At 53.7% G+C, this 21,144-nt stretch overlaps 1 protein-coding gene across 17 annotated transcripts in view; it reads left to right on the top strand.

Annotated features, from left to right (window-relative positions):
• CUX2 (cut like homeobox 2) overlaps nucleotides 1-21,144 on the top strand; it is a 69,011-nt gene that overhangs the window by 35,857 nt on the left and 12,010 nt on the right. For 5 of the 17 annotated variants that reach the window (XM_055711161.1, XM_055711128.1, XM_055711157.1 and 2 more), the window contains exons 2-7: nucleotides 13,898-13,976; nucleotides 18,803-18,940; nucleotides 19,103-19,229; nucleotides 20,066-20,142; nucleotides 20,227-20,293; nucleotides 20,578-20,626. In XM_055711161.1, coding sequence (XP_055567136.1) covers nucleotides 13,898-13,976; nucleotides 18,803-18,940; nucleotides 19,103-19,229; nucleotides 20,066-20,142; nucleotides 20,227-20,293; nucleotides 20,578-20,626 — 537 coding nt within the window. The other 12 variants (XR_008732365.1, XM_055711093.1, XM_055711078.1 and 9 more) reach the window with 5 other exon arrangements.

Here is a 21,144-nt window from a genome sequence, read left to right as displayed (position 1 = left end):
CCACTAGCTTTGGCTCCACTGGCTCTGGCACGGAGGCAGTTGGCCAAATCCTGGCAAATAGCTCCAGGGTCCAGCAGTGCCAAACCCTGGCAAATACCTCCAGGGTCCGGCAGTGCCATGGGGCATGGCTGCGATACGATCCTGTCCCAGTCACCCCGTCCCTGGGCAGCGAATGTCACCAGCAGAGCCACCCATCACCCAAGGTGGTGGCACTGGCAGTGGCACATGGGCACCATGCCAGGAGGCTCATTGCATCCTGGGTCCCTTCCAGGAGCACATGGATACTCTGCCCATGCCATCGTGGTCCCCAGCATAGCACGGACCCTCCAGCTGCAGCCTGGCCCAGGATTGCAGCTCCAGCCCTGCGGTCACGGCCAGGGAAGGTGGAAGGAGATAGCTTTTCCATTAAAGTGTCTAAGAGAGTTTAGAGAGCGGTTTATTGTTGTTTTTGTGGTGGGTTTTTGTTAGTTTGTTTTTTTTTTTTAAGCTGATTGATTGCAATAATGAATGGAGCCCAGAAATCAGCTGGAACAGCGGCTCGAGGCCGGCTGCTGGATTTAAAGTCCTGGTTGGCTTCAAACCCTCTGAACTATTTCAGCTTTCATCTGTAAAATACGCAGAGAGCAAGCGGGATCTTATTTAGGGCTCTCCCAAGCCCAGATCTCCCCTCAGATGCCAGTGTCTGTAGGAGCGGGTGCCTTGCACTTGTCAAGAGCCCTATTATATACTGCTGGCTTATTTATTTCTTTGTGGTTCACTGGAGAGCGAATCCATCCAGGGCGATGGCCCATTCGTGCGGCAGGTAAAGGCAGCATCATTCAGGATTGATCCAACTTACAGATGTTTTTATTTTTCTTTCAAGTCTGGTCCATTTGTAAAGGGCTGGAGGAGCATCCTGGTCCCCCACTGCACCGGGGTGGAGGTGGCTGGGCTGCATCCCACCGGCTGGGAGCCTGGAAGGGTTTTCTCTGAGTATCTTGCTATGAGCTCATTTCAGAGAGAGATTTTCAGGGGAAATTGACAGCTGATGACTATGGGAAGATGTTTTCAAAAGGAGAAACAATTTACAATAATTAGAAATTTATAAAGTGTCTTTAAACATGGTGGTAATAGGGATAAGAAAACACTTGCTGCAATGTAATCAGTTATTAGCAGCTGATCATTTATCTCGATGGATAGTTGCTGCTGGTACATGAGACACGTGATAAAAGGACTCTTGATTAACTAATTTGAATATCTTTTGAGAACAAATTCTGAGTTCTCTTTTTTCTCCATTGTAACGGATCCGTACATCTGCGAGATAAACACTGAATGAATATGGTAATGAATATTATTCTGAAAGTGTAGTCCTCGAATGCTACCATCGCCCTCCCAGCCCTGGCCTTGGGAAGCTGCTGTAATAGATGTAATAAGGAAGGAGCCTTAAGGAAGCTGGCCGGGAGGAGCTGAGGCTGTGGGATGTAGGAGAGGCGGAGGGGGGGCAGGGATTTGCCAGGGAGTTTGCAGGGATGTGGGGTCCGGGAGGGCAGGACCAGGCTGGCCCCCTCCATCAGCCCCTCTTTGGCCTCCAGTAAGGAGTGGGATGGCAAAACACCGGGGTGGTGGAGCTGCCTGCGAGCAGCTGCCAGCACGACACATCAGATAGCGTCCCTTGATATATGTGTGTTTTTTAAAAAACAGCCTTTTCCTGTCTCGCCAGGAATGGAAATCTGATGTGTGTCTCAAATCTCTGCCCTCTGCAAGATCCCATTACGGCTCTTTTGATAACGTGCTGTAAACCCCGATTCCATTTGCGATGCCGAGACCTTGCAGCTCAGTATCTCTGCGCTGCGGGACCGTGGACCACGGTGGCCCTGGGATGGTCCCTGGGGTGAGCAGTGGCAGCAGTGGGGACCGAGCAGGGATCGGTCCAAGGATGCGGCTGCAGGTGTGCGAGCACGGCACAGCCGCAGCGGCTGGGAAGGCACGGCGAGCCCGGATTTCTCTTTTCTGGCACAGCGAGCAAAGGGAGGAGGTGGCTGCTGGGTGGGTTACATGGGGTCCGGTCCCAGCCCCGCTTGGTTTCTCCGGCAGCTCCGGGCCTTTCGTGCCAGCCGCCTGACCTCGCTGGCAGCTTGGGAGCAGTTCCTCCTGCCTGCCAGTTATTCATCCTCAGCCGCTAATGGACTCCATTCAAATGCCTCTCCCTCCTTCCCCCCTCCCAAATGTTACGATTCACGGTCGTGGCTGAGAGCAGATCCCTTTCGGCTGCAAGAGCCCCAGATATTTTATATCTATGCATCATTTTCTTTCCAGATCCCAATTTTTCCCTTCTCTCCCCCTTCTCCTTACAGCTCTATCCCTGCCCAGAGCAGGTCATGGCTCTGGCTCCATCACCCCAGTCCCCTCCCTGCCTGGCGAGTGATGCTGAGGGACCAGGGGGCTGGACATGGCTGTGCCGGCAGGGGTGGGAAGGTGATGCTCGGAGATGTGGGCACTGCTCCTCCTTGCTTGTATTTACTGCGGCGAGGAGCAAAGTCCGCGTAGCTGTGTATGCAGTTTACAGGTAATTAAACTCAGCTTGGTGAGGATTTAAACATTAATATTGATGCTAAAGTTTTTAATAAAATATAGGGAGAGAGAGAGAGAAAGAGGTATTGATTCCTATAGGCTTTTTATTTTTTCTTTTCTCCTGCTTTATTGTCACAGGGAAGGGTTGATATATTGGTGAGCATGAAATAAGGATGTCCTGTGTGGACACGGGGGTCTGCAGATGAGGACAGATATGATCCCAGAAGGACAAGCTGGGGAAAACTGTTAGGAAAATGCATTTGGAATTGATCTGTATGGCGAGGCCATTCCTGACCCTATCCTCCTGGGCTTCCTCTGTGGTGGGCACAGGCTCAGCCTGGTGCTTGGGGTCAGCATCTTCTTCTTGGGAATGGTGCTGAGCCTCCAAGGTTTCCCATCCCCTTCTGCATCCCATGTGTTGCTCTCTATCACAGCTGGGTCAAGACACAACCCCTTGGACCACGCTGCCAGCATCACTCCCATTCGCAGTGTAGCCTCAGTGGGTCTGGGATGGGGGTCCCTGAGGTCCCCTGGTGTCCCTGTGCCACTGCCATCATCAAACCCCCTCCGCAACCCGTGTTCCTGTACCGCACCAAAGGCTGTTAAAAAGATGCTGACAGCCATTTTTCACTCCCTGCTTCTCTGTATACACACAGGACTTGGGTTTATCTGCTTTCTCGCCAATATTTTTTTATATAACAGTGAAATATTTATTTTGTCCAATAAAAGGCAGTAAGCTTGCAATCTTGCGCAAATTCATTTCAGACTGGGAGCTTCGTTGTCTGGATTTTACACGCGGCAGTGACCCCTGGTAATTGGCTCCATACATCTCTAGCATTGCGGATTTACATAAGGCATAGGGGCTGATTGATGGCCAGGGTCACCCCGCTTGCCCCGTGGCCCATCTAGCAGGGGATGGTGGTGGTGGCCACCCTGTGCTGGCTGTCATCCTGCCCCGTGTCCCACCGTGACATGGCCGGCTGGTTTTTTGGTGATGCCAGGGCAGAAGGAGCTAGTTCCCTGTGATTCAGGCTGTCACAGCTTAAATCCCTGCAGTGCCGGGGTGCGAGGCTGGCTTCACGCCAAGTGTGGCTGTTACCGTCCTGAGATTTTGGTGGGACATGAAGACGGAGCAAACCACAGGTCCTGCAGCTGGAACCAGCTGCTGATACTGGCACAGGTGGTTCTTCCCATTGCAAACCCAGTTTGCCCCCAAAGTGCCCGTTTTGGGAGCTGGGTGGGGATGCTCAGGGTGGGCAAGGTGGGGGTGGGACGTGCATTGGTGGTGGCCGGAGCTCAGGGCACAGCTGAGCCCCATGCAGACACCTCCTGACCTCTGCCACCAGCACCTCAGCCCCCAATTTATCAAAAAGCAATTAATAGCCTCCTCCCCAGCTCAGGTTTTATGGTTTCTGTCCCTTCCCGCCGACTGCAGGGCAGTAATTAGAGTCTGTCTAATGAGGTTTTCATGGCAGGGATACGTTCTCTCACCCCATCTCCCCATCAGACAAAGGCTTTGCCACAGTTTATGGTGCCAGCGTAAATTTTTTCTGGCTGTTTTCACTGCGATACAAGCCAGATCGGGACCGGGGTGTCCCCAGGCACGGCCGGGCTGCAGGATTTACCGGAGAGCACCCGACAGGTCGCTTTGCATCACATCAACCCCATCATTTTTTTTTTTTTTTTCCCCCATTCCACCAAAATTAAAAAGCCATCTATATCTTAAAAACCTTATTTATGAACACTTAAGCGTAAGTAAGTCATCGTTGGACGGCTTCTCTCCCCGCTGATGGATGTAATCTGGCACCAGGGTGGACCGGGAGGGAAATCTGGCAATACAATATGCTGCGCTTGACTATTTTGACACTCGGAGTGTGATGTTTTTTTTACAGTTACTGATGAGCTTATGGCACTGCTCCTTTTGGAGAAGCAAGGAGGAGGCTGGGGCTGAGAATATTGATTAGCGAGCTCCTGATTATCTCAACAACCCTCTCGGCTTGCCTTTTCTTTTGCGGGGAATACAGAATTTCTTCAATTATTCATATAAACCCCCTTGTCGATATTACCAACGCACCGTGGCTGCGCGACGCAGAGCAGAATCAGTCCGGGGGAATTATATTTTGCAACCTTAAAACCCAGCCCTCCTAAACCACCTTTATTTTATTTTTCTTTCCCCTCTTTGGTTTTTTTTCCCCTGTCTCCTTTTGTTTTGTTCCAGAAGGAGCTTAATTCTGTCGCTTTGGTGCTGGCAGCGTGGTGGGGGGAAGGCACACAGTCTCATAAACATTTAATTGAACTCAGCCGGGAATTTAAGAAAAATGTTACCTGAGGTACAGGAGATTTGCTGTTAGAGAATTAACTCGGCAGGACGGCGGATTTCCCTCCCTGGCAACTAGATTTTTGAGAACCATATAGATGTAAGTGACTAACAAGAAGGGAAGCTAATTAGCCACAAAGACAAATTAGAGCCCCTAACCTGGGGGTGTGGGGATTTCTGGCTCTCACTGCCTGCGGTAGCTCCTTTGAATGGGCAGGGCTGGGTCCTGGGGTGGGGATGGGGGCTGCACAGGGGGATGCAGCATCCGCCTGGATGCATCCTGGCAGCGCGGCAGGAAACTTTGGGTTTGAAGGCGTTTATAAAAAGCAAACATTGAGCATTCGGCGCCGAGATGCTGGCACCCAGCTCACAGCCCAGATGGGGGGAGATGTGTTGTTGGTTGTTTTTTTTTTTAAAAAAAGAAAATGTAAAAAAAGATGAGAAGGGAAAAAAAAAGAGCAACTCTAAAATAGCTTCCTCAGAGGCCATGTGGGGAGGGGTGTTTTCTGCTTGCCTGGGTGGGAGGAAAAACTGGCAGCGTTATAGGGGGATGCTCGAAGGAGAGGTGGGCAGGGAAGCAGGTGGGATCTGCCATCGCCCCCATGGTCCCAGGCATGATCCCAGCCCCTTCCCACCCCGTCGGCTCTTGTGGGGTTGCAAGGGGAAGGGGAGAGCCCTGGCAGGGACAAAGTGGACCCAGCTTGGTGTGGCCGAGGCACAGAGTCACTGTCCCCAACCCCTGAGGGGGTTCTATAGCCGATAAAATCCATTTGCTTTCCCTCCCCAGCTGGTCCTGGGTGGCCCTTGTGCCACGTTTGGGCAGGGGTACAGGCAGGGCCCTTGTGCCAGTGAGCTCCCTGATGTCCCCTGCAGGACACCAGGGATGGTGGCCCTGTCTGGAGAGCTTCCAGGCTGGGGAAGGAGCCATCACTGCTGTGAAGTGGCGTGGTGTGGCCAGGAGGTGCCACAATGTGGCCAGGAGGTGCCACAATGTGGCCAGGAGGTGCCATGGTGTGGCCAGGAGGTGCCATAGCATGGCCAGGAGGTGCCATGGTGTGGCCGGGAGGTGCCACAATGTGACCAGGAGGTGCCATAGCATGGCCAGGAGATGCCACAATATGACCAGGAGGTGCCACAATGTGACCAGGAGGTGCTACAATATGACCAGGAGGTGCCATAGCATGGCCAGGAGATGCTGCCATGATGTGACTAGGAGGTGCCATGGTGTGACCAAGAGATGCCACGATGTGACTGGAAGATACCATGCATGGCCCAGAGATGCCACAATGTGGCCAGGAGATGCTGCCATGATGTGACTAGGAGGTGCCATGGTGTGACCAAGAGATGCCGTGATGTGACTGGAAGATACCATGCATGGCCCGGAGATGCCACGATGTGGCCAGGAGGTGCCATGGCATGGCCAGGAGATGCTGCCATGATGTGCCCAGGAGGTGTGGTGGTGTGACCAGGAGAAGCCACAGCATGGCCAGGAGATGCCACACCGTGGCCAGGATGCACCAGATGAGGTTGCAATGGGCGATCTGAGGAGGAGCTGAGCACCAGGCTGTGACGACACGTTCCCAACTGACCATCTTGCTGCAGAAGGCATCTCACTTCATCCTCCAGCCTGCCCCGGGTGCTCCCCAGCCCTGTGCCCCTACCACATTCCCGGAGCCTTTGTGGATGCCTTGGCTGTGGTCCCTGATGCCATTGAGAGATGCGTTGCACTTTAGGATACCTCTTCTTCTCCCCGGCTTTTTAATGCTCTCTCTTTGGGGGCTGCTTTCTCTGCTCCTCTAATGTGCTTCGATGGAAACCCCTGGAGAGCTGCTGGTACTCTGAGCTTGCCAGCAGCGACACATTAGGATCTGTCATCTGCTGAGCATTACCTGATTTTAAATCTGTCTCTTTGGAGCTACGGAACTGCATAAGAAAATATTAAAGTAAACAATAAGTGGATTTACACAAATGCGACTGATTTCCATATTTTTCATCACTTCATTTTATTACTGGGTTTACTGATATGCTCATTTATTTATAGGGCAATCCAGTATTGATTCATTCCGATGCACTATGCATAAACACATAAAAGAGAGTGATAACAATAGGAATACATTTTCAGTCTTTTAAATACTGCATTTTTTCCGATAGTCTTCATTAGATCCGCTATGAGAATATGAGCTATGTCCTTTGGGGAGCCCCAGTCTGTTCCTCTGCCCAAGTGGCACTGGATTTATGGGGGTGTAAGGGAGAGCAGGATGCGATTCCTGGCTTGGCAGCAGCTGCTTCCTTGGCTCTGCCACCTCCCTCCCCCCCGGGTATTTTTTCCACAGGAGGTTTTGGGAGTTTTTATCCTAAAAGGTGGATTTTGCTCCCCTGAGGATGGGTTTCTGAGCTGCCTCAGTGCCAGGCAGAGTGGGATGGACACCAGAGTGCTGCCGCTTCTCCTGCGGCCAGGCGCACAGGGCCCTGGGGGCTCTTCCCCCCCTCTTTTTCTCTTTTTTCTCTCTTTTTCTTTCTTTCCCTCCCCCTCCTTTTCCCTCTCTTTTCCCCCCTTTTTAAAATACTTTTCCCTTTCCCTTCTTCCCTCTCTTTTCCCTCTTTTCCCCCCCTTCTCCCTTTCCCCCTCTTTTCTCAAATTTTTAAAAATACTTCCTTAATATATTTTTTTCTCCACAAAGCACACTTTTCAGCCCTCCCCATGAATATTAACCAGGGAGAGCAGAGTGCTACATCATCTGCGTCACGGGAAGGAGCCCATAAAAGCGCGGTGATGAATGGCGAGCGTTCCCCCTCCGCTCCTTCTTGTAAATGGGAAGGCAAAAAAAAAAATTCATTTTGAAATATTAACCTGGATGGGGACGGATGGGCTTTTCGGGCCATTTCTCTCTGCCATTCCCAAATGCATCTCATATACATTTAGGCTCCTGCATCCTTCCTATATAATTTTTTCCTCGAGGAAGGAGAAACAGGGCCAGGAGAATAAATTGTAACTGCAGAGAATAAGCCCAGCTTTTATTTCCCCCCCGCTCTCCCCCTGATTAGCTAAAGGGCAGTTTCTTTCTCTCACCAAAAGCTGCCCGCCACCGCAGTTTAATGGCAACAGCTTGAGACGGACAAAGTTTGAATATCCTTGCGACGGAGAAAAGAGCAAAGCGAAAGCCCTGCTAATTACAAAAGTTGCTTTATGAAAGATAATTCAAAGCAATAATTTAGCAAACATAATCAAGTAGCGCAGATGGGGATTTTGATGAATAGTTTGCAACATGCAATTAGCAGCTCTTGCAGTTACATATCATTAACCCTCAGAGCACAAAAATTATTTTCTCATTATTAGATGAAAAGGTAAAATTAAGCTGACTAGACAGTAAAGGAACAAACTACAATTAATTACCTTCATTTATTACAGTCATTATTTTAAACTTATTTTTTTTAGTCTGATAGATAGATGAAAACATCTAAATTAAAAGTTTTGTTCTGCTAAATGGGAGGTGAAACTTGGTGATGCTCGGGGTGCGCCCGCGTGCTGGGGCCAGCCTGGCTCCATCCCAGCTCCATCCTGGCTCCATCCCGGCTCCATCCCAGCTCCATCCCAGCCATCCTGAACCCAGGGACCAGCGGCAACCCCTCATCGCCCTGCTTCATCTATGCCAGGGATGCAGAGCCCTGTGCATCCCTGCCCGTCTCCTCTGCCAACCTGGACTGCTGCCACCAGCCACCCAGGGAATTTTGCATATTTTTTGCAGGGCAATAATTTTGCAGGGAAATAATTTGATGGGCTTGCAAGAAATCCAGCCGTGCTGGGAATTAGCCTGCCAGGGTGGCATCTCATGCCAACGGTCAGAAATGAGCCTGCTCCTTCAAGCCGTGCTGGGTTCAATGCTGAAGCCTTTCGTTTCAGTGTGCACATCGGTAGCAGATGGTTTGGAGTTGCCAACTGTCAGCAAATGCACTAAGAAAATAAACTAAGAAAAAATAAAGGAAAAAACATAAGAAAAAAACCCCAACTAAACCAGCCGGGAGAAAAAAGGTGGATTAAATTCTGTTGGTGAGGATGGGAAAATCAGCTTGGAATATTTTCCTGGCATGCTGCGTTGTGGCTGGAGGCTGTAGCTCACCTGGGGACCGGTGTCGAGAGGAGGCAGGAGGATGCTCGTAGCTGGCAGGGGCTGGCAGGGCTGGCGCTGATCTGGGGGCTCAGCCCAAGAAATCCTGTGGTGCAAAGAAGGGGAAGAGCTCGGGCACCTTCTCCCAGAGCCAGCCGGGCTGGGATGCTACGGAAAAAAGGGGGGAAAAAATAACCTAATGAGCTGAACGTTCTCTGACTGCGCTCTCAGGAACTTTGCCAGGGCGTCATTGAACTTGTCAGGAAGTATTACAACAAAATTAAGAACCAGCAGCAATTTTCTTGCGTTCAGGATCCTATGCTTTATAAAGTAAATTATTAATGCATTTTTTTTCTCTGTTAAGCAGTTATTTGCAGCAGTCTTGGTATATTTCTCATTAGAAATAACATCATCTGAAGAACTTATATTGATTCTTTTTATTTTTTTTAATCTCTGAATCATGAACGTGAACAACATATTTCTATGATGTTCCCTTTAACTAGAATTCTCAGGCTTTATTTTTATATTATTGATCTTTTTGACATGAATTGCTTTTTGGCCTTGTGAAAACGTTGCGAGCTGCTTCTGCCGTCGGAGGAATGGGCGGGGGGTGCCGTGGAAGGAGCTGGGGGACATGGGATAGGGTCTGCCCACGTGCGATGGGTCTGTACAATGTGCAATGGGTCTGTGTGGGTGAGATGGGTCTGTGCGGGTGTGTGGTGGGTCTGTGCGGGTGCAGTGGGTCTGTGGGTGTGCAGTGGGTCTGTGTGAGTGTGTGGTGGGTCTGTGTGGGTGTGCAATGGGTCTGTGTGTGTGTGGGGGGGGTCTGTGTGGGGGTGTGTGGGGTCTGTGTCCATGTGCAGTGGGTCTGTGGCTGTGTGGTGGGTCTGTGGGTGTGCTGTGGGTCTGTGTGGGTGTGCAATGGGTCTGTGTGGCTGTGCGATGGGTCTGTGGGTGTGTGGTGGGTCTGTGTGGGTGCAGTGGGTCTGCGCATGTCTGTGATGGATCTATGTCCACATGCAGTGGGTCTGTGTGGGTGTGCAATGGGTCTGTGTCCACATGCAATGGGTCTGTGTGGGTGTGTAGTGGGTCTGTGTGGGTATGCAATGGGTCTGTGGGCGTGCAGTGGGTCTGTGTGGCTGTGCGATGGGTCTCGTGTGGGTGTGTGGTGGGTCTGTCCGGGTGCAGTGGGTCTGCACATGTCTGTGATGGGTCTGTGCATGTGTGATGGGTCTATGTGGGTGTGCAACGCATTTGTGGGCATGCAGTGGGCTTGTGGATGCATGTGCAACAGGTTTGTAGACGTGCAGTGGGTCTGTGCATGTGTGCAACGGGTTTGTGGGTGTATGATGGGTCTGTGTATGTGTGATGCGTCTGTGTGAGTGTGCAATGGGTTTGTGGGTGTGCAATGAGTGTGCATCTGTGCAATGCGTCTGTGCGTCTGCAGTGGGCTTGTGCATGTTTGTGCAATGGGTTTGTGGGTGTGCAACGTGCGTCTGTGCATCTGCAGTGGGCTTGTGCGTGTGAGTGCAATGGGTCTGGGTGCACGATGGGTCTGTGCATGTGCAGTGGGTCTGTGGGTGTGTGCAATGCGTTTGCATGTGTGTGAAGTGGGTCTGTGCATGTCTGGTAGGTTTGGGCATGTGTGCAATGGGCTTGTGCAGCTGTGTGCAACGGGTCGTGTGTGTGCATGATGGGTTTGTGTGTGCAACGGGTCTGCGTGCGCGTGCGTTGGGTCTGTGAGTGTGTGTGCAGTGGGTTTGTGTGGGTGTGCAAGGGGTCTGTGGGTCTGCAGTGGGGATGTGATGGATCTGTGGGTCTGCAGTGGGTCTGCCTGCATGTGTGCAGCAGGTTTGTGCATGTGCACCATGGGTTTGCAGGAGTGTACAGTGGGTGTGTGTGATGGGTCTGTGGGTGTGCAGTGGGTCCGTGGGTGTGCAGTGGGTCTGTGGGTGTGTGTGGTGGGTTTGTGTGGTAGGTTTGTGGGTGTACAATGGGTCTGTGTGTGTGTGCAGTGAGAGTGCAACAGGTTTGTCCATGTGCAACGGGTCTCTGTGTGTGCATGATGGGTCTGTGCTTGCACGATGGGTCTGCGCACGTGTGACAGGTTTAAGGAGTCACTCAGGAAGACAGCAAAGGGACCCTGGCAGGAGGTGGGGGCTCCCTGGCAGGCGGCTGGTGCTACGTGGGGAGTCCAGCCCCCATCACCCAGAGCTCTCCTCTGGGACGCTGGCTCCCTCCTAGGCTCTCCCCCCTCACTCCTCCACCACCCTCCCGCTTTCCCTGACTTCTTTACACGTCAGCAAAAAAAAAAAAAAAAAAAAAAAAAAAAAAAAAGCTAGGAAAATAGCGAAGGCTTGAATGAATTTTTTCATCAGTTTTCTTCAACATTTGGGGTCTCTGCTGCTGCTTTCTCCCCCGACAGCTGTTCCTCTCCGCTGAAAAAGAGCTCATTTGTGGTTTACTGCCACCAGTATTTAGATGGAAATAACCCACTACTTATCCTGCACTTGATCTCATGGATATAAGAATAAACTCACCGCCGGTGCAATGCAAATCCTGTGCCTTTGGAGAGGAGACGTTCAGACAGTGGGTCCTCACCGCCGTGCCGGGAGGAGGACCGGCTGTGCCGGGGGAGTTTTACCATTTTGTCAGTCAATTATAATAATATTTCTGCTTCCAAATGTTTGAAAAGTTGGCTTTGGAAGGTATAATCATGGCACAGAGGCCAGCCTGACAATAGTAATTAATTAGGCTATTACGCATTCTACAGTGATAATTGCTTTGCTGGAAAGTCACCAGCCATGAAAAGGACCCGGCGCGCAAATGTAATTTATCACACGGCGGCAATCCCGCGCCGCTGCCGTGCCTCACCTTGAGCCCATGGATGTTGCAGAGGGAGACGGACCGGGGAAAAAAAATAGAAATTAATAGTATGTCGATATATAATGTGGAGGCAGAGCTTGCCACCGGCCACCAAGGGCTTTGCGGGCAGAGGGAGAGTGGTTGGCGGTGGGTTTGCCATCACCAATGGGTATTGTGGGGATGGGGGGAGCAGGGGTGATGCTGCCCTGACCCCACTGAGACAACGCTGCTTGTGGGGATGTTCAGCTCCCCCATTTTTAGCCATTTTCTCCTCTTTTTAGCAGGATGCTGGTGATGTCGCCCTCCTGGCTGAGGGCACAACAGTTTGGTCCCGGCTTCCAGTTCCTCCCTGCTGGCACAGGTTGGGCATGCATGGTGGGGCAGCCATGGGTGATGGAGAGGTGACGGAGAGAGCTTTTTGCTCTGCACCCTTTGCTTGGTGCCATCTCAGGGCAGATGAAGCTCTTCAGAGCAGCTCGAGCAGGTCCAGGCATCCTCATCGCCCAGCAGCAGAGCCGTGCCAGTGGGCTGTGCCCTCTCCCTTCCTCTCCCATGCAAAGTCCAAAGGGTGTGGGAAGTGGGGAGGGTCAGGAAGGGCTGATGCCGTGGAGCACCCCAGTATCACTCTGCATCCTTACAGACCCCCCCAGCAGGGCTCCCCGTGCCACCCCAGTGCCACGCTGGTGAGTTCCACAGGCACAATGCTGTCCTGCTGCAATACACAGGCAGTGCCACTTGCCGTCTGCTTGCTGCCTCCCTCCTCTCTTCCCCACTTTATTATTATTATTTTAAAGCACCCTGAAGCTAAGTGTTTTTACAGAAAGCTGAAGAAAAGCCCCCAAATTCCTCCTCTGCTGGAAAAGCGGCGCCGAGAAAGTAGGTTTGTGTACGAGACGCTATAAAAAGCCCAGCTTATACAATTTTAACAATAGAAAAATGATCTTTGTGCTCCAGTGCCTGCGAGCTTGGAAGGAGAAGGCGGTTTGCTCAGGTGGCTGCTGGATTACAAATGAGCGGTTTGCTTTGGGTTTGAATGACAAGCAATCACAATCCAGGCTGGCAGGGCGAGCCGGGAGCTCCACCGGCACGGAGGGGATGGGTGGAGGGGAAGGATGCTCTGGCGCGGGAGCTGCCACCGGGCTGAGGCATAAAGTTGGGGCTTTGTTTGGTAATTAGCCCATCGGTGGCTTAAAAGCGGTTGAATTGACTAGTCCACTGTTGGTAACAGTGTGTCTGCCAGCACCGAATGCAGGGTGGGCACCTCTTCCTCCCTCACTGGATGGTGTGGGCGCCCAGTTTGGATCCACCTGAGTGTTTTCCAGCTGGGAATGAGTCAATTCCATCCCCAGCTCCTGCACCCGGGATGGCGGGGACACAGAGGTCTGTGTGTCCCACTGGTGCCCCATCCTACCTGCTGCAGCTGGGGCTGGATGGGCGGGGGTAGCAAGGGGACCCCCAGCAAACAAGGTGGGCAGCAGTCTCCACCCCAAGGTATTGTCGCGCCTTGAAAAATTAAAGGGAGTAAATGATTCATGCTCATAAATGTTGGATGGGAGTGCGCAGCAGATTAGTATGTTGTTCGGTTATTAGCAATGCAGCATGCTGTCTCCCCACCGCCCAGCCAGTGCAAGCATCACCATCACCCTGGCAGCTGAGGGGGACAGGGATGCGAGCAGGTGTCCTGGTCCTGGTGTGAGCATTGCTTCTACCCAAGGCGTCGTGCTGGGAGGGTGGCTGGGGAGGGCTGTTTGCCGGATCCGACCCAACAAGCACAACAACAGGCAGACTTCTTTATTTCTTATTTAAGCACTGACATTAAATTATAATTTTCATTTACTCAGAGCGCATCAATGATTTAGGGCGACGTGACATGGCAGCGGCGCGAGGAGTTTAGCCAAAGGCAGCGAGCGGCTGCACAGGGCACGGAGCGGGCACAGAGCCGTGGCCGGGGGGGGACCCGTGTGCTAGGGGTCACGAGTGGCACTGGTCCTGGTGCCCCGGCAGAACCAGTTCCCTCCTCCGAGCTTGTCTCTGACCCCATTTTTCCATCTCCCTGCAGGTGATTGCACTTAGTAAGAGAAGCAAGGAGGCTGAGACGGCTTTCCTGAGTGTTTACAAGCAATTAATCGAAGCTCCAGGTAAGCAACACGGTGGCGACCTGGCTGCCTAACGAGTTGCGTGCCGGCGCCGGTGCGGAGAGGAGCCGGCGAGGACCGTGGCAGCGCTGCTGGCCCCATCCCCGCTGCGGCTGGCATCAACCTCGGCTCGCGCATGGTGCTCTGGAGATACCAGCCGAAGAGAGGAGTGGAAACAGCTTTTGCCATCGCTGTGTTTCAGCCCCTGAGCCAAATGCATCTTGACATTAGGAAAGGAATACATTTGCTCAGCCCTTGTAATAACACTGCGGCTATCCCCAGTTGTCTTTTTGACGGTAAGTTAACCGAAACGACCGAGCGCCAGCTCGCAGCACGGCTCCTGGCACCGGCCGTGGCTTGGGGACAGCTCTCCCCGTTTCACCGCCAGGCCGGGGTGTACCCCCCGTCTGGGGTGCCGCTTGCAGTCTGGGGAGGGGGAAACCGAGGCACGGGGCAGCCCTGAGGCTTGTGTTGGCAGAGTCGGTGCTAGGGCTGGGTGAGGGGCTGGCACTCCCATCCCCGCTGCTCCGTGCTGGGGGCTCTGCCATGCTCTGAGCTGGGGGGTCGGCTGCGCTGGGCATAGCGTCACAGAGCATCCCCTGGCACAGCAAGGACGGAGAGCTGCAAACAGCTGAAGATGCACAGAAGGGCTCCTGCAGGGCCACTAATTCATTTTCCAGACATTTAGGAATAACAAAATGTTTTAATGATTTCTTAGGGGAATTAGGGAGACATATTTTTGTCCTCATTAAATTTTCTCCTGTGCTACAAGAACCAAGTGTCAGCTCAGTTTCCAGAACCCAGTTATCTTCCCTCCCCACCTCCGCACGCCCACCCACCATGCTTCTTCTGCTTGCACACGCATGCACATGGATGCGCACAGGTGCACGCAGGTGCACACACATGCACACCCCAAAACTGCTCCCCTGTGGTCTCTGTACCCCTCCTCCTCCCCTGTCTGTGCTCTCCCACAGCATCCATCTCGTGCTCCCCTCTCCCCCACTCCCCTCCTGCTCCCCAAATCCTCCCACCCGGCGTTTTGTCCCCGTCTGTTACATGTCCGTGTGTCTCTCGACAGGCGAACTCTTTGTGGAATACTTTACAAGCGCCACATAAGTCCTGATTCGACATTTTTTGCTTTGAATGGCTGCTGTCAACACAAATCTCTGGCAGAGACTGTAACGGAGCCTGATTGCTCAGCAAGTATTTTGATAAGTGAGCTGGCTGTGTGTCTGTAATTACGGGAGAAAACCGTAAATCTTTTGGATATTGTTCACACAGATGTGGCATGAAGGGAAGGGGGGGAAGCAGTAAAATGTGTTAAAAGCATAATTAATGTCATTGTTGTTGGGGATGATTTGATTTAAGGCTGACTTTGACTCGTGGAGGGATTCATAGGGCGCCGGTGGATGTGGTTGAGCAGGTTGGGATGGGGTGGCAGAGGAGGTGCTGCCCCGGTGGGAGACAGCACCGCAGATGCGCTGCGGAGGTACTGTGGATGCACCGTGCATGCACATGGATGCACCGTGCATGCACCACAGACGCACCGTGGGCGTTCCATGGGTGCACCGCGGGTGTCCCGTGCTCCGCTTGGAGCTGGGTGGCAACATGGAGCAGCTGTTAGCCCTCAGCTCCAGCACAGAGCCCTCCACCAGGCTCTGGCACAGGGATGAGCTGCCAGTCCCCAGGGGCACGAGTGCTCCCTGGATCTGTGTGTGCTCAGGAGAAGGTGATGAGGACCCAGGACACCTGCCCCATCCCACCATCCCGTGGGTGCCTTGAGCTGCTCCAGTGCCTACGCAGCAGATGTGTGCTGCTGTGGTCGGGGTGTCTGGGGGCGGGTCTGCCGGACCCCCTCCAGCACAAGGAACGGCTCCTGGCCCTACTCCCCTGTGCCAAGCTGGGGACACCAGGAGGGACCCCTGCCCACCACCCATCCCTACTGCAGCATTACCGGTGGCACTAAAGGACAGCCAATAACGCCAGCTAGTGGCAGCATTTATTATATATACGTGTGTGTGTATGTGTATATATATATATATATAATATTATATATATAAATGTATTATAAAATATATATAAGTGGGTGAACATATGGAGCAATAGATAAGCATGCCTGGGCAGCAGGTTCTGCCTTGTGGCTGGGACTGGCTGTTTCCCACGTGAGCTGGCCATGCTGGCCGTGGGCGATGCCGTGCCACAGTCCCTGGACATGCAGGAGCTGCAGTGGGCGGACACAGTGCTGGAGGTCCTGTTTTGGCACATGCTTCTCTGGCGTCACCCATCTGTGCTGCCGGTGAGTCACTGCTGCGGCGGGGCTCACAGCTGCATGGCTGCGGCGTCAGTGCCATCGTCTCCTCTAACCTGGCATGATGGGGGCCATGACCTACGGAGGAAGGGACTGTCCCCTGCACCGTGACCTGCGTCCTGTGTGGCTCAGAGCGTGGTGGCACGTGGCATCCATGGCACCTTGGTGTGAGCAGATGATGTGCTTGGGTTTAAGTGCATCCCCTCTCCAGCCCAGCACCAGGAGGGTTTGCTCAGCAGCAGCATGAGTGTGGTGCGAGCATGGTGTGAGCATGGCACGAGCTTGGTGCCCGGTGCCGGGAGCGCCTTGGTGCATCCAAACACCTCGCCTGAGGTGGTGGAGCCGGCCCCATGGCCAAAGGCAGCGCTTTCCCAGTGGATGGACGGTGTAGTTTTATCACAATGCAATTAATCCAGCCAGGCGTTTCGCATCAGCGCTGCCCCAGCTGGTGTAGAAAGTGGAGTCAAAGCACCACTTGGGTTTTTTCCCTTCTAAAAGCTCTGCTCCCAACCATTTCATCCTGGGATGTTGGCTCCAAACAGGGAGCAGTGCACTGGGGGATCGCCCCAGCTGTATTTCAGCAGTGGAGCTGCAGCTCATGGGAGGGAAAATGCTGACCCGAGGAAAATCCTCAGAGCTTTATTGCTCAGGCCAGTTCCTCCCGTATTATTTCTTATCACGAAGGTGAGAGGAGTTGCCGGTGCAGATCAGACAGGGCCTGCCCCAGCATTTATCCCAGCGGAGGCAGCTTGCAGGCTGGCACGGAGCCTTCTGCCAACACTCCCGGGGCTGGGGGAGTGCGGGGGGGACCCCTGGCCCCTGCAGCCTGTGAGCTGGCGCCCCGGAGCACAGGGTTTAATTAGCTGTATTGTTATCTCAGCTCATGTACTTACGGGTGTTATTAATGGCTGTGAGAGCATCTAGTCCGGTTTGGGGCTGTGCCGCATCACCGCAACCCGCTTTGATGGCACATTCCTGTATCCTTGGATGGGGAACCAGCCTGCAGGATGCCAAGCTGTGACATGCCATGAGCTGAAGGATGCTGAGCCGAAGGACGCCACGAGCAGCCCAGGAGGGTCCCAGCCAGAACCGAGTCCCCCTTTTCAGTGCCAAAGCCAGCAGCCTGCTGGCTGGGCTCAGCACTCGCCTCTGCATGCATCCCTGTGGCCAGGATCTGGGCACAAATCTTTTATCCTGGCATGTCCTTGGGGTGTCTGTCATGTCCAGCAGAAAAAAGGGGGAATGTTCCCTGCAGGGAATGATGCTCCAGGGGCTTTCAGTGTTAGCATGTGGGGTCCGTCAGTCGCTGGTCCTGCAGGGAAGATGTGTGGCGGGTCCTGCAGTGAGACCCTGCACCCCACAGCAATGATGCTGTAGGATGGGAAGGCAGCAGCGGATCGGAGGGAGTCCCAAAGTCCATCCTGGGGGACACGTGACTTGGCACCACTTGTTTGCAAGGAGCATCCGTGCTAGGCATTTACAGTGAGGATCACAGGCCAAATCCTGCATCTTTTGGGCAGGTTCATCCTGACGATGCCTGGTGCTGCGGTTGGGCTGTGCCAGCGCAGTCCCGGACCACCCTGAATCCTGTGGCATGGCCAAGGTGGTGCCAGGCCCCCTCCATCCTGCACCACTGCCATCTCAGCCAGGGACTCACTGAGCAGAAGAGCTGCTCTGTGTCCTGTTCGGAGTGAAGGCAGCCCGTTGTTTGATTTTTTTCCATCACCGTTATTATTTTTTACCCTTGGATGCCTGCCACGCGTCCGTGCCGTACAGTAGCATGCCTGGCTCCATCCCACTTCCCTGTTTGTCTAACTTTTTGACCCTGGAGAATTCAAATCTATTTTCTTTCCTCTTCTTTTCTAAAAAAAAAAAAAAACCAAACCAAAAAACAAGCCCCCAAACCTATATTAACCTGGCTCAATAGGAGGCATTTTCTTGAACTTATTAAAAAATCCAGACTTGTAAATTAATTTGTTCATGTTGTACAATGGCAGTGCAGATGGACTCATTAGCATGCACACAACAAATAATTATAGATGAATTTTTAGCTGGCCTGCTTAATGGGCTTGCTGGGTTAATTATGTCAATGTATAATTACATCAGCCCTGGGAGACATAATGGCACACCCTGCTGAGCAGACACTAGCTAATGATGGTGTAATGCTGACAGAGGGAAGACGGACGGCTCTGAATGCACCTGCTTACCTCGGCACAAACCGCCATTGTCTGCGCCCAAACGGGCCGGCACTGGTGGCACCGGGGCCACCGGTGCTGCGGGTGCCACTGGCTTGCTCAGGCAGGTGATGCCCCATGCAGCCCTGCTGGCCCCTCCATCCCTTGGGGCTGGCGGTGGAAAGTGCTGGATCAAGGGGTGTCCCCATGGCACTGGGCACCCCACGGGGTTCCCCAGGGCTGGAAGGGAATGTGCTCTGGTTTTCAGTGGAGGCTGGCAGGGAGGGTGGGCAGAGGGCTGGCGGTGGGCATCCCTGCCGCTCACCGCCGCATCCCGTGTCCCACAGACCCCGCTCCTGTGCTGGAGGCTGCCCGGAGCCTGGAGGACCGGCTGCAGCAGCTCCAGCGCCTCGAGCCCGAACCGTCCCCCCTGAAGGATCTCAGCCGCCCCTGGAAGAAACACCCAGAGCTCGTCGGCACCAAAGGTACCCCCAGCACCAGCCGCCAGCAGATGAGGGTGGCAGTGGCGGTCCCCAGCCGGGTCGCCCCATATGCCTCTGAGGATCCCTGGGATGCAGAGGGGTCTCAGGGGCAGGAGCTGTCTCCTGGCCCGTGGTCCCCAGTGGATGAACTGTGTCCTCCTGCAGAGCACAGAGAGGGGACGTCGCCAGCAACTGGACTTGCAGCAGTGGCCGAGCCCCCGTTCTCTGGCGTCGACGGCAAAGCACTGTGCACAGAAACCTTGCTGCAGAGAAATGAGGCAGAAAAGCAAAAGTACGTGAGTACCGGGGACGGGGTCATTTCAGGGTACTGGGGGAACATGTGGCTCTGTCCCTGCTCCTGCCACAGGGGTGTCTGTCTGTCCTTCCCTCTCCTCCTTCCCTTTGCGCCTCCTTTGCTATCCAAGTTGAGAGCAGACGCATCCTGTCCAGAAACCTGGGACAGTCTCGGGCACTCTGAGCATCCCTGTTTGTCATCCCCAATCCCAGGCAGTGGCGGGCACGGGCAGAGCTGGGGCAGGTCCCTCCTGCCAGCCCCTTGTGCCATCTCCCCGACACGTGGCTTTGGTTGGACAAATGGGTTAAAGCCAGGTCGGGCGAATGAACCTCATTAAATGGCCTTTTAATTTGGAGGCTCCCGGCTTTCTCAGTGCCTTCATTGTTATTCCTTAACACGCTGCACCGGGAAACAAATGAGGAATCTTTAAACCCTAAATTGCAGATCTCTGCGAGTAAGTTCCTGGCAAGTGCAGGCTATAAATAATGCAGAATAACTTTTCCCTGATTGCTTCCCCCTCCTCCAATTAATTACAGGCAGGGGTGGGCTGCCATCCCCGCCTTGGCAGAGGGGTTTCAGCTAAAGGGATCAGGGACTGTTTTCAGACCCAAAGTGAATTTTTTTTCCACCTAGGGTAATAAATTCCTTAACATCAAGGGGTAACACGGCTTGGAAGGTGTCCCGGCATCCGCCGGTGGGTCTTTCCCTGGCATCACCAAGCGATGGGGTAGACGAGGGGATGCAGCCAGGGGGTCTCCATGTGCCCGTGGGGGGCTGCAGGGTCGGCCCAGCCGTGGTGCTGCTGGCATGTTGCTGATGCCCATCTCTCACAGGGGACTGCAGGAAGCACAGGTCACTTTGGCTGCTCGGCTGGGGGAGGCAGAGGAGAAGATCAAAGTGCTCCACGCAGGTAGGGGGTGGCCAGGAAAGGGGCTGCCAGCCGCAGGAGGCCAAGCCCTCACCCCGTGGCTCACCCTTCTCTTCCTCTTCCCAGCGCTGAAGGCCACCCAGACGGAGCTGCTGGAGCTGCGGTGTAAATACGACGAGGAAGCTGCATCAAAGTAAGTCACCAGCGGTGCCCGGTCATGCCCGGAGGCTGTTGGCATGCCTGAGGCTGAGCCAAGCTGCTTGTGGCAGCACCAGGACATCCCCATGGTGCTGCTAAATAACTTGAGGAGCTGAGATGCTTTAAGTGACCGCAAGAGCATCCTGAGTCGCAGGGGTCCCTATATCTAAGACGCCTGCTCATGCCCTCACCTACAGCGCAGGCAGGAGCCCTTGCCAGCCATGGAGGGCTGTGTCCGTGCCTCCGTGCCAGCTGACGCCTCTTGCTTTCTCGTCACAGGGCAGATGAAGTAGCCATGATCATGACGAACCTCGAAAAAGCCAACCAGGTGAGCCAGGAGCTGACTTTCTAGCTGGTGCAGGGCACATATCCTGCTCCCCTTCCACTGCACTTGGCTGTGGCCCCTCCAGGCTTATGGGTTTCACCCTGCAGAGCCCAGATGCTGCACCCGCCGCAGCACCCTGAGCATCCTCCTGGATGGATGTCTGTCCCCAAAAATGGTGGCCAGATCCCAGGACTCGGAAGCCCTGCAAAGGGGGCCTCTGGTTTCCTTCACGCAGCAGCTCCTCCAAACCAGCCCAGTGGGACTCCCTGCCCCATGTTGGGGGTCACTGGTGTGTTTGGGCTTCTGCCAGCTGATGTTTGTCACCTCCAGCCTCTCACGGGCATTTTAGGGCACAACCCATGCCACCCTGGTGTTGGTCTCCATTCCTGTTAATTAGTTTCATTCTGAAAATAGAGGTACAAATAAACACGCATGGATAATAAAAGAAGCTTAAAGAGCAATTTGCATGTAGATATGGCTCTTTGGGTGGAAGAAGGCAGTGTCCTGGAGGTGGTCTGTAG

Source organism: Falco cherrug, chromosome 1 (genome assembly GCF_023634085.1).
Source record: "Falco cherrug isolate bFalChe1 chromosome 1, bFalChe1.pri, whole genome shotgun sequence".
In the NCBI taxonomy this organism is placed as follows: Eukaryota; Metazoa; Chordata; class Aves; order Falconiformes; family Falconidae; genus Falco; species Falco cherrug.
The sequence above is the reverse complement of the archived record's forward strand: the minus strand, read 5'-3'. Positions and strand labels throughout refer to the sequence as shown.